This window comes from Pterocles gutturalis, unplaced genomic scaffold (genome assembly GCF_000699245.1).
Source record: "Pterocles gutturalis isolate BGI_N339 unplaced genomic scaffold, ASM69924v1 scaffold23607, whole genome shotgun sequence".
Classification (NCBI taxonomy): domain Eukaryota; kingdom Metazoa; phylum Chordata; class Aves; order Pterocliformes; family Pteroclidae; genus Pterocles; species Pterocles gutturalis.
In genome coordinates, this window is record NW_010113423.1 from 1 (window position 1) to 11,438 (window position 11,438).

Here is an 11,438-nt window from a genome sequence, read left to right on the forward strand (position 1 = left end):
ATGACGCCGACGGTGCTGGTGCACAGCAGGGCAGGAGGGGGGACGCTCTTGCCCAGCAGCGACATCGTTCAGAAAGAAACCATTTCTCCTGGGAACGGCTGCCCCATCTATAGACCTGAAATTATCAGCACGGCTCCCTCCTCCTGGATCGTTCCCGGTCCCAGCCCTGGCGAGGAGAGCGGGAAGGGCGTCCAGCTGAAAAACAAGGCGCTAGACTGGGTGGTCCCGCAGCAGCGGAGCTCCTCCTGCCCCAGGATGGGTGGCACGGAGGCGGTTGTCAGCAGCGTTTCGGGGACGGTGTCGACAGGAGGGCGGCCGGCATCAGCATCACCAGCTCCCAACGCCAATGTGGATTGCGCCAAGACATCCAGGAGCTCCGCGGAGAGTACCGCCTCGGTCATCCAGCATGTCGGGCAGCCCGTCGCCACCCCTGCGAAACACAGCAATAAGGTGGCCAAATCCTGCAGCCAGGAAGCCAACTTCAAGGCGACTGAGACCGCCCTGGCCTCCAGTCCCATCTTCCTGCCGCCCAGTGAGGCATTTCGCTCCCCGCCTCTGACCTACCCCAGGAGTTATCTCCCATACCCGGTGCCGGAGGGAATAGCCATCAGCCCTCTCTCCCTTCATGGGAAAGGACATGTGTATCCGCACCCTGTCTTGTTGCCCAACGGCAGCCTCTACCCCGGACACCTGGCTCCTAAACCCGGCCTCCCCTACAGCCTGTCGGCGGGGCGAGGGGAGTTCATGACCTACCAGGACGCGTTGGGGATGGGGATGGTGCACCCCATGCTGCTGCAGCATTCGGCTTTGGAGATCAATAAGGAGGAGAAGCCAGAAAGGAGGTCACGGTCTCATGAGAGGGTCCGCTATGAGGACCCGGCTCTGCGGGGCCGATTGCCGGAGCTCCTGGAGAGCAGTGGGAAGATGCATTTCGAAGTACCCAGCGACAAGAGCGTGAAATTGCACCAGAGCTCTGGCCACAGTAAAAACTCAGCCAAAAGTGACAAACATCTCTTCCCAGATCTTCTGCGAGATGAGCAAGAGGCTAAAAGTGAAGCAAACGTAACGAAAGCCAGCTTTGCTACGGAAAGCAGTAATCAGGCTAATGACCCTACAAAGCACAAGGTAGAGCAGGCATCACAGCACAGAGATTTTATTGTAATGAGAGAGGAGTTTGGAAGAAATAATGATCTTCACGAAGGCTATAATTTCAAGCAAGCCCAGAGTTCATCGGTGTTCGGCTTAAGGAAAGAAGATTTATCTGTGAGCCAGCCTAAAGAGAGGGTGACAGTCCAGCCTTCGCCCACTTTTTTGGAAAGCACTCATGAGAGTGATGCTCCGGCTCTGGCTTTTGGCAAGGTGCAGGAGGATGCAAAGCCGTTCTGCATGGGGACCGCACCGCCAAGCATCGATGCCAGCCAGACCTATACCAAAGACGGAGCCGACGACACGGAGTCTGCCGATGGCAAAATCCTGAAACCCAAGCCGTCTAAGTTGGCCAAGAGGATCGCAAACTCTGCTGGTTACGTAGGTGATCGATTCAAGTGTGTGACAACCGAACTGTACGCAGACTCCAGCCAGCTCAGCCGGGAGCAGCGGGCGTTGCAGGTGAGTCCGCGTGGTCCAACGACCGCCGCGCTGTATGTCGTTATTTCTCTGTTGCAAGTTGCAGTCGAGTATTAAAAGTTGAGACAAGCAACGCAGGTGGGGAAATCAGAAATTTTTTTGTTAGGGCATACTCGCCAGAAACGCTTTTTAAATAGCAAAGTAAGTTTGTTAATGAGAGCAAGGTGATGTAAAGGATAGGATGTATAGCTTTTACGTATGTATGCACTAGTAAGCTTTAAAGGGCTTTTACCAAGATCTGATAAAAATGTTAATGTACGTATGAAATGTTTGTGCAGTTACGGAGGGGAGTCGGACAGGCATGCATGTTACCTTGGCGCTAGCAGTGGCTGTAATTTCTCAGCTGGCCGGTAGTGCTAGCTAGCAAAGCATACCCAGAGTTTGTGATTAGTATGCCAGACATGCCGATTGATGGAGAGGAGTCACAGCCATGTGTTAGTGGGTCTCAGGCAACGTTTGCGCCAAGTGAACGCGGAGGAAAGAGTAGGAGTGGTATTGAGGTTGATGCTGAGGGATGACAGACAGCTATTGTATAGGAATATCCTTAAGGTATTTTACTTTTAATGAAGGGATGAATTAAGCCAAATTGTTTTGCATTGTTAAGAAAAGAATTGGTTTATGCTTATAAAAATGGATGAAATTATCTAAATGATCCATTGAGTGCCCATTTTAATTACATAGATGGAAGGATTACAAGAGGACAGTATTTTATGTCTACCTGCTGCTTACTGTGAGGTCAGTTCTTCAAATTTTTATTACTAGACTCTTACATAAACCTTTGAGTTAAATTTCATTTCCAAATACACAAAGGGAAGTTTGTGGGCCATGGTCGTCTTTATTCATTGTACGGTTTTGTGTTGTTTTTTTTTGTTTGTTTTTCCTTTTTGTTTTTGTCTCCTTTTACCTCCAAAACAGAATGTTTTTTGTTTTACATACAGTATACATTTATATATATATATCTTTTATATATATATCTATATATGAAAGAATTGTGTGGCTATTTGCATATAGATGTTAGAACACTTGTAATACAAGTCAGGTGTCTTAAAGTCCTACCCTAGCTATCTATCTCAAACCTTGGTTTTAAGACGATTATTCTTTGGAAATGCTTTCATATAAGGTAAGGTAAATGAAGTAGCTTTTATTGCAAGACTTTTTTTTTTCATACCAATTCTCTTTCTAGCGTGCAATGATGCGCTTCTCAGAGTTGGAGATGAAAGAGAGAGAAGGCCAAACAGCTACCAAAGACTCGGAGGTCTGCAGATTCAGCCAGGCAGACTGGGAAAACTTGAAAGGAAACAGTGAAAAGAAGCCAAAGTCTGTCGCTCTGGAAGATGCCATTGCTGACCAAAATGACAATGACAGATGTAAGCGAATTTAGATGGCTTTCTGAAGCGCGTACGTGTGTCTGTGCCGCGGCAGCTTGCAGCAAAGCTGCACAGGCAGCATAATCTTTGTGTTCTCGCGGTGTTGCTGGTTATAGTCGCTGCCCTCAGCCTTGGCAGGTGCAGAGCTGCCATGGCTGGTGCTCTCCATGCTTGTTTTGGGGTCTGCAAGTTACTGGTTGTGGTTGTACCTGCTTTTCGGGATGTAGTTAACTGTCACCACAGTTAAAGAGATGGTCCATTTAATTGATGAAGTGCCACATCAACCAGTGAAAGCAAAGGTCTAAGGCTATGTTTTAAATGCAGAAAGGAGGTGGGGGAAGAGTGAGAGGCAAGGAGGATTTCAGCTTCCTGGTGTTGTAGCGCTGGGAAATGCCAATATTGCAGCTTCCAGGCAAAGCAGGGATGGAGGACAGGAGGGTGGTGGGGAGCGGGAAAGGATGTGATCTGCCAGGCTGCCTTATATATGAAAGCTGGCTGTAAAACTCGGAGCAATGAGAAGCTAGTTTGCCTGAGTGACTTCTTGCTGCAGTGCGTGTGGGGGGTGCATGCTGCTGGGTGGCACCGGTCCTTGCAGGCAGGCGGGGGGCTGCACAATTCTCCATGGGGCTGGCTGCCCCCTCCACGCTGTGGCAAGGTGTCTGAGGACTATGGAAAATCTGTGGTAGCAGCACCGTCCTAAAAGTAAGATACACTTAATAAATAAATAAATACATTGTATTAGGATATTTTTTACTGTATGCAAGAAAAATTGTCTTTTTTTTTTTTTTTTTGAACTCCTGGTAAGCGTGTGGCTTCCATCAGTTTCCCAGGTTTTTTTCTTTTTCGTGTATAATTAAGGAATGGGACAGTTCCTTCTGCTGCTACTTTGTTTTTAACAACTCAGAAAAAGAAAATCTACACTGAAGGTATTGCAAAATAAGAGGAAACACACTGCAGGCTGCCTTGTGTGTGTGTGCGTGTGCATGCGTGCACTGTGTAACTCAGTGGTTAAGTGCGCTCTTGGTGGAGATTCATGAGTAGGGCTAGTAGAAAATTTCATTCAGGCAATTTAATAACCTTGAATTATTGTTCTGGTCTTTGGTTAATGCTTTTGGCAGAGAGCATGCTGGTCAATCATACTTGCTTGGTTACTCCCCTAAATCAAGTTACTGTGGTATTGCTGTCACTGAAATAACAATCTCAAAAAAAATCAGCCTGGCAAAATAGCAAGGGAAAGTTTTAATTGTGGAAGTGGAGAAGGTACTAAGGTGGGGAGAAGAAAGGCCGAGTCCCTGGAAGCTGAGCGGGCTTTCCCTTCTCCAAGCTATATCGAGGCTGCCTTGGGGAGGAACTCTGCAGTGCCCATGCTAAAGTCGAGAGCTCGACAGGCTGCAGCCCTTCCTCACCCCTTGCAGCCACCCCCCTTGTTCTTCAGAGGGCTCAGGGTGCCCTGGTGATGTCCTCTGTTAAATCCCACCCTGGGTGTGCTGGAAAGAGCAGCAGCAGCAGTGTTTTCCAGCTTGCTCTGACAGCAGAGGGAGAGGGGGACAGTGGTCTGTGGGGTCAGGAATGGGCACACAGGAGTGAGAGAGGCAGGGAAAGGCTGCTTGGGGGTGTGGGGCATGCTGCTTGGGGGGACTGTGGGGAGGAAGAGCCTTAGAGCATTGTTGTTTGCTGAAACATCCCCCCTCCCATCCTTGCAAAAGGCTGACATTGTGGATCCTTAAATTCATAATTTAGTGAAGTCTCCGGCACTTGAATCTCCTGGCTAAAATGTATTTGAGACTATTAAATAACTGTTGGAAGCAGGAAAAGTGTGTTCAGTCTTATGTTAGTTTTTTCCTCTCATCTTCTAATTAGCTCTGACTTAACAGGCTATTTTGGAGTTTGACTGAATGTCTAAACTCCTAAAAGCACAGATCTGTTCTGCTGAGGTTGCTCCTCTGCTGTATGCCTGCCTGTACAGCAGCAAATACTTACCGGTACAGATTCAGGTCTCAGTAAAAGTTTTTTATCGTGGTGGTTCACCTCCTGCCCCTTGGGATAGCAGCTGATAAATCAGGAAGCCGAGTTTCACACTTCTTGAATGCCTCTAGTGTAGTGGCTTGGGCTCTGGTGGGGCTTGAGCCACCAGTGGTCTTGATGTATGTCTTGCTGAGTGGCTGGCAAAGGGGTGATGCGCTCTGCCTGCTCTTCCCCTTTGTTTATCACCAGCGAGAGCCAGGGCTACTTATCTCTTGCCTTCCCTTTCCCTGTAATTTTTAACCACACTCTTGGTGCGTTTGGCTTTAAAGCTCTTGAATGGGAACTAGCTGAGGGTTTGCAGCTCTTCCATTTTCCTTTCTGCCTCCTGCAAGTGATCTTGCTGCTGGAAAGATGTTTCACCTCGTTTTATGTAGTGTTCATCCAGTGCTGGCTAAAAGCAAAGTGGCGTGCCTTTATGTATGTGAGCGGGGAATTTAGGAGCAAAACTGGTGAGCTGTCAGGCACAACTCCAGCCATGAGTACTTCACCTGCCTGGTGTCAGTGGGGGAAGAGGAAAACTGCAACCGAAACGGTGCACGGAGCCGGCTCGCAGGGCTCCTCGGCTGCAGCCATGCCTGGCATGGAGCGCAGGAGCAGTGCAGGGCACTAGCAGCTGCTTGCCCCCTGGGCTCCTCTAAATGTACCAGTGCGAGGACGACAACAACAACAAAAGGCTAAATAACACAGGCAGGCGATGCTTACGGACGCATCTGATGGGATTGAAACTCCTTTTTTTAGCTTGTCCTGGGACTTGCTCGTTTTCCTGCTTTTATACCGTGTGTATGGACTTTTTTTGGAAGCAAACGATGGCACAATATCTGATTCCTTGAACTTTTCCTCTGACTTGGTGGTGCATGGCTTTCCCATACCAACAGCTGCCTTAAGCTTCGTTATGACTCCTGGAGAAGGGTAAAAAAGGTGGTTTCTTTTTTTTAAAAAAAGTCCTGATTTCAGGAAGGTAGCCATGTTGGCTAATTAATGAGCAATTAAAGCTAGGGAGTAAAGTAGAAGTGCGTTAATTCTCTCCCATCTCGTTTAGGTTTTGCCGGGCGTTCTGAGAGCAGCCGCGAAGCTGCTTTGTTGCCAAGGTGACTTGTAAATGTTGCTTAGGCGATGCTGCTCCGGTGCATTTCCATAGCACAACCATGATAAATTATGGGATGCATATGTCATGAGTCATAGGATTGTTCGGAGATCAAGTGATTTAAGCTATTGGCACGGACACCCGCATCAATACGGGCATGTGATGATCGCATGTCGGTTTGTAACAAAGCTCTTGTAGCGGTATTGAAAAATCACACCCAAGTGTGAAAGATTGAATAGATTCTACAAGCTGTGAATTTCTTGGTCAACGAGTGTAATTAGCTGTTCATCTAATTTTTTAGGAAGAAGACACTGCCTGTTTAAACCTTAGCTGGGAAAAATAAAACCTGATACGTTAAAAACCTGATCTTAAGGCATGAGGTCATGGGGAAAAGTTAAAGCTGTTTCTGTGTGTAAAAGTAAATGGTGTAATGTGCCAGAGCCTTTAGAGCTGATGTTCGGTGTCGGAGCAAGGTGCCAGTGTCCCTTTGCATGGTAATCTGCTGCTTTGCTTTTCTCGCTGGGCTGTGTGTATACCTGAACAAATGAAAGATGGAGACAGTAAACATGTCCTTTGCCCTGGTCAGTTATTACCTTCCTGCGGTGGGACGTAGTGCAAAAAAAAAAAAGTTAAAAACCAGAATTCTCTGCAAGGAGAGAATGGCAGTTGCTTGTTTGTGCAGAGCAGTGGGCTTGGACAGAAGGAAACAAATGGGGAAGGTTCCCAAGCAGAGGTACTTGGAGGGAAAAATGAAATCATCTGGGTTCCCTCTGCTCCATGGGATGCTCAGAATTGGATGCTGAAAAGTGACTTACAGAATTTCTCATTGTTGTTGTGATTTTCATGCTGAACACTGGTTTTAGCATTTGGGTAGTCATTACCGTCCTGGGATGAATAAAGGGTGCCTTGCATAAGTGAGTGCAATGAGAGGCTGCTCCAGGGAAGAGGAAAGGCTGTTTTTAGCTGCCATGTTATTTGAACAAAAGAATCACAATTTAAACACCAAGATGTGTTTCCTTGTTTGCATCGCATGGGAGGGCCTGGTCTCAAGCAGCTGACAGCAACAGGAAGATGGAAAAATGAAGGAAAGTTTTTTTTGGGTAGCGTGTTTCTGTGTGTGTGTAACTGTTTCTCATGAGATCATAACCTGTGCGCTAAGGAGATAATGCTTCAGGTAGAAACCGTATGGGAAGAAGCATCTTCTTAATTCTTCCTTGTTTCTAGCTGGGCAGGACAGGGAGAAATGGTTTGAGTTGTTGTTGCTGGTTCTCACAGCTGGTGTGAACCTGGCAAATGCTGGAGGCTTGAGGAAGGAACACGTTTAGGAGTTTAATCGCCTTCCTCATAGAGGTGTGTTGCTGTGAGAACTCAGCATTTATCCTGTGTTTCTGGCTACCTCATCGCTGTTTGAATTATGATGATTTGAAAACTCCAAGTATTTTATTGTTGTTTTCTTCCTCGGGCAGAGAGAAGGATGTTGTAGATACATGGTAGGGGGGAACAAAAGCAAATAAATTCTCCTTGTCCTTGTTGGACATGCACGATATGCTTATGTTGCTGTGCCTCATGTTGACATTTATATCTTAATTTGGGGAGACATCGCGTCTGATCCGAGTTGCTTGCAAAACAGTTTGAGGACAGGGTGGAATCCGGTGGTAAAATATTAATAGAGCCTGCGCTCTGTGAGGCGGTTGCCGCTGTGCCAAGGGGTGAAACCTCTAGGCATGCAGCGTGTCCGTGCAAGCTGCGTAGAGAGCCTTGACAGCCTGTGGGTTAAGCTGTGTCCCCAACAGCAGCTGACCTTTGTTCTTTTGCAATGAAAATCCGGCTGTAGAAGAGGTGGGGAGCGTCAGCTGCAGAGCAGATAGGCAAGGACGCGGCTCCCTGGCTTTGCCATCTCTGTCCTCCCGTGTTGATGAAGGATGGTTATGCAACCCAGATTAACGTGCGGAGATGTCGCTCCTCTAATGGTCTTAACCGCATCTAGTGGGATGGATTTCAGAGATGCGTGTGTGGTGGGCAGTCTTTGAGAGGGACTTCTAGCTCGGCGGACAACGAGACGTAGCTCCGGTCGCCTAAGGGCTCCCCCTTGGACTTGACCGGAGAGTGGCGGCAAAGGTGTGGCAGAGCTGCTGGCAGCGAGGGCTTTTTGGATGAACTTCAATAGGTGTGTGCTGTTCTCCGCAGCTCGCGGAGCTCTGGAGAAATGCTGACTGTGACGAGCTGTTAGTGAGGTTGCAGCAAATCTCTCTCCGCTCCTTTTTATTTTTAGCACGGACGGTCTGAGCGAGCAGCGCTCGGCATCCGTGTGCCAAGTCCTCTTGCAGATGGAGAAGGAATTAATCTGCAGCGCGTCGCTTTCGGCAGTGGCAGGCTGGAATTAGCTTGCTGTTTCCTGCAAGCCTCAAAGATTAAGACCAGCAACCCCCCCACCCCCTCCCCAGCCTGCTACTTCCTCTGACCCTGCAAAAGCTTCTCCGGGAATTGGTCGGGATGTGCCTGCCTTTACTCAGGCCAGACAGTGTTAGGAGAAGGAAAGCTGTCATGATCTAGCAACTCTTGGTGTGAACCGTGGTGTAGTTGCTGGTACTGCTGGAAACACAAAGGCTATGAGTGCCCTTACCTGATCTGTTCGGGGAAACCGAGCATATAATGTTTCCTTATGTAAGGCAGAAAAATAGCAGATTGCATTAAAAATGTAAAATGAAATCCGATAGAAGCATTTCTAAAGTGATACTTAAAACGTGGCTGGTCCAGCTTCTTTTATGCTGTGTGAAACAGGATTGCTGGTGCTGTTGGTGTGGTTATAGGGTACAGCTGTTGGGCAGCATCTTTGTGCCAGATGTGCAAGCTCGGGGTGTTGCCAGATTCATTCCGCTTTGGGGGCACACTGGCGATTTAGAGGCACAGTCGTAGTAAGCTGAGATACCTGTTTTCTGGAACATGTCAGCATTGCTGGCTGGAAGAAGTGTGACAAACTGCATTTTAAAGTCTTGAAGGGAGCAGGTGTTGTCCAGACGGCCTTGCAGAGAGGAGAGTTGCCAGATAGCAGAATGGCCTGAGTGTCCTGCTTGCCTGGAAAAAGTCAACTTTTGTTTTGATTTTTCTTGGACAAATATCTTCTGCTGTTTTATAAAGCAGCCCTGCAGGCAGCTTCCAAAGCAGTGTAAAAATGATGCTGTGATGTCTTCTGGTGCCTGCAAACATCTCCAGAGCTCAGGGTGCTCCTTGGAACCATTTGCAACTTGTGGGGAAGAAAAACCTCTTCAGAGAGGTTTGGGGGTTTTTTTTCCCCCCTCAGCCTTCTATTGCTGACAACAGATCAGTGATGGTCGTGAAACTAGGTGGTGTTAGCAGAACTGTAGGAAGGTGCTCCCAGGATAAAGAAGGATGCAGCTGGGCTGCATCCAGGAGCTGCCAGTGCATGGATGCTGGTGTGGTGGTTCTCACTGGTGTGGTGGGTCTCACTAGTGTGGTGGGTCTCAGAGGGGATGGGAGAGGAGAGGGGCTGTGGGGCAGCAATGTCTGTCCTGGTGAGGGGGAAGAGCAGAAGCTGAAGACCAGGCTGTACACAGGAGGAGGATGAGTACGGACTGGGAGAATCAAGGGTAGGGGAGGGAAACAGCTGTCAGGAGTCCAGGTAGGAAACCACCAGCTGTGTTTGCAGGAAGGGAAGTGGGAGAAGGAGGAAGGGCAAGGAGGAGGACAAGGAAAAGGGACAGTGAGCTGTGGGGAAGTAGGATGGAGGGTACAGACAATTTGCCAAACAGCGTCAGACATGTGGAAAGAGTATATTGGTCCACCAGGAGGGCTGAAATGCGTGGGAAAACCATGTTGTTTGTGAAAATTGTAAATAGGAAGCTGATAAACTATGTTGCAGTCTGTGCTGCATGTCTGCCTAACCGTGCCTCGGCTAGTTTGGTTGAACACAAGAAAAAATACCTATTCAAGATGGTGATTAAGTGTCGTTTTAAGTCAAGCATCCCTTTAAAATAGCTTAAACTGTCTCTAAATTTGAGGGAACAGTATTGAAGAGGGGAAGCTGAAGTTAAGGCAAACACGACCACATGGGTGTTTTTGTGGCTAGTTTGTCAGACTAGTTTCTAGTATGCTAGTATGCTAGAAAGCTCACCCGCTCGCTGCTGCTGGAAATATTCCCTGAAAAAAAGTGAGGTCTTTTTTAAAAGGAGGTGACAAAGCTCATGTGATGTGCAGTGACTGGCTGGTTACTTGAAGTGAGGAAGCCTTTTTATAACCTTGGATTCAAGTGTTGCTTTTTGCAAAATATCACAGCTATTCTTGGTGGTATTCCCGTGTACGTGTGTGTGTGCTCCATATCCTATTTGTATCTCCAGGAGGAGGGATGAATGCTTTTAAGTCAGGCTGCAATTTGATGCAAGAAGTTAGGGAAGGATAGGAATTATCGAAATACTAATACTTTATTATCATCTGAAGGTATTTTTGAAAATAAAGTAGTTGCCAAGTGGCGCTTGGATTATTACTTACCACGGTTTGTGGGGGTGAGGTTGCTTTCTGAAAAGGGTCTATGCTTTTGATACCTAAAAGATGTTTCTATATTTAAAAATATGTATTATAATGTTTCTATGGATACAGGTATTGTGAATATTGTACTTCTTAAATTGATGTAAAAACAACACAAATATTGCGCTTTTGGGGTTTTTTGTACTTTACTGTTGAGAAAATGGCTGCCTTAGGCTGAGCAGAGGAGGCTTGTTCCAAAGTACAATTTTGCGTCTATTTGCATGCCTCATGAGCCAACAGGTCATGATGGAGATGACATTGAAGAGATCAGAGAGCTTAGCTTTCTCACAGTTAATTGTTTTGTATTTATTAGGTCTTGTGGTGTTTGTTTTTTTTTATTTTTAGGTAACTTTACTAGTACAGAAAACAACCAAGGTCACTTTCTTGAAACTCCAGAGGAAAAAGATCTCTCAAATGAGAAATGTTATTTAGAGAGACATTCTATATATGAAAAAGCAGAAGATCAGCCAACAGAAGATATTGGCCAACATCCATGTCCACGTCTGGACAGGAAGCGTAAGCACTCTGGTGAGAGAGTGCAAAATGATGGCAGCCAAAATGAAAACTTTGTGGAGGAACTGCAGGATGAACTTATATCAAAAGCAAAAAAGAAGAAGAACTCCAAAGGTAAGACAGCATTTTGCTTTGGTCTCTCTCAAGGAATGTCTTGTGAAAGGAACGTCCCTTTGGCTTAATGTGTTTCCATTTTTGAACTTGATAGTTACTAATGTGAGCACTGTCATTTCACTTAAAATTATATATATGTATATATATGTATGTATATATATGTGTAT

At 46.8% G+C, this 11,438-nt stretch overlaps 1 protein-coding gene across 1 annotated transcript; it reads left to right on the forward strand.

The window, feature by feature from the left end:
* On the forward strand, nt 1–11,271 carry LOC104462532 (BCL-6 corepressor-like; the record flags this gene model as incomplete). The annotated part of the gene is made up of 4 exons (XM_010074503.1): nt 1–1,608; nt 2,308–2,361; nt 2,810–2,993; nt 10,990–11,271. Coding segments are annotated over exons 1-4 (2,128 nt in total), but the record flags the coding sequence as incomplete, so codon positions are not given.
* Between the last annotated feature and the right edge of the window lie 167 nt (nt 11,272–11,438).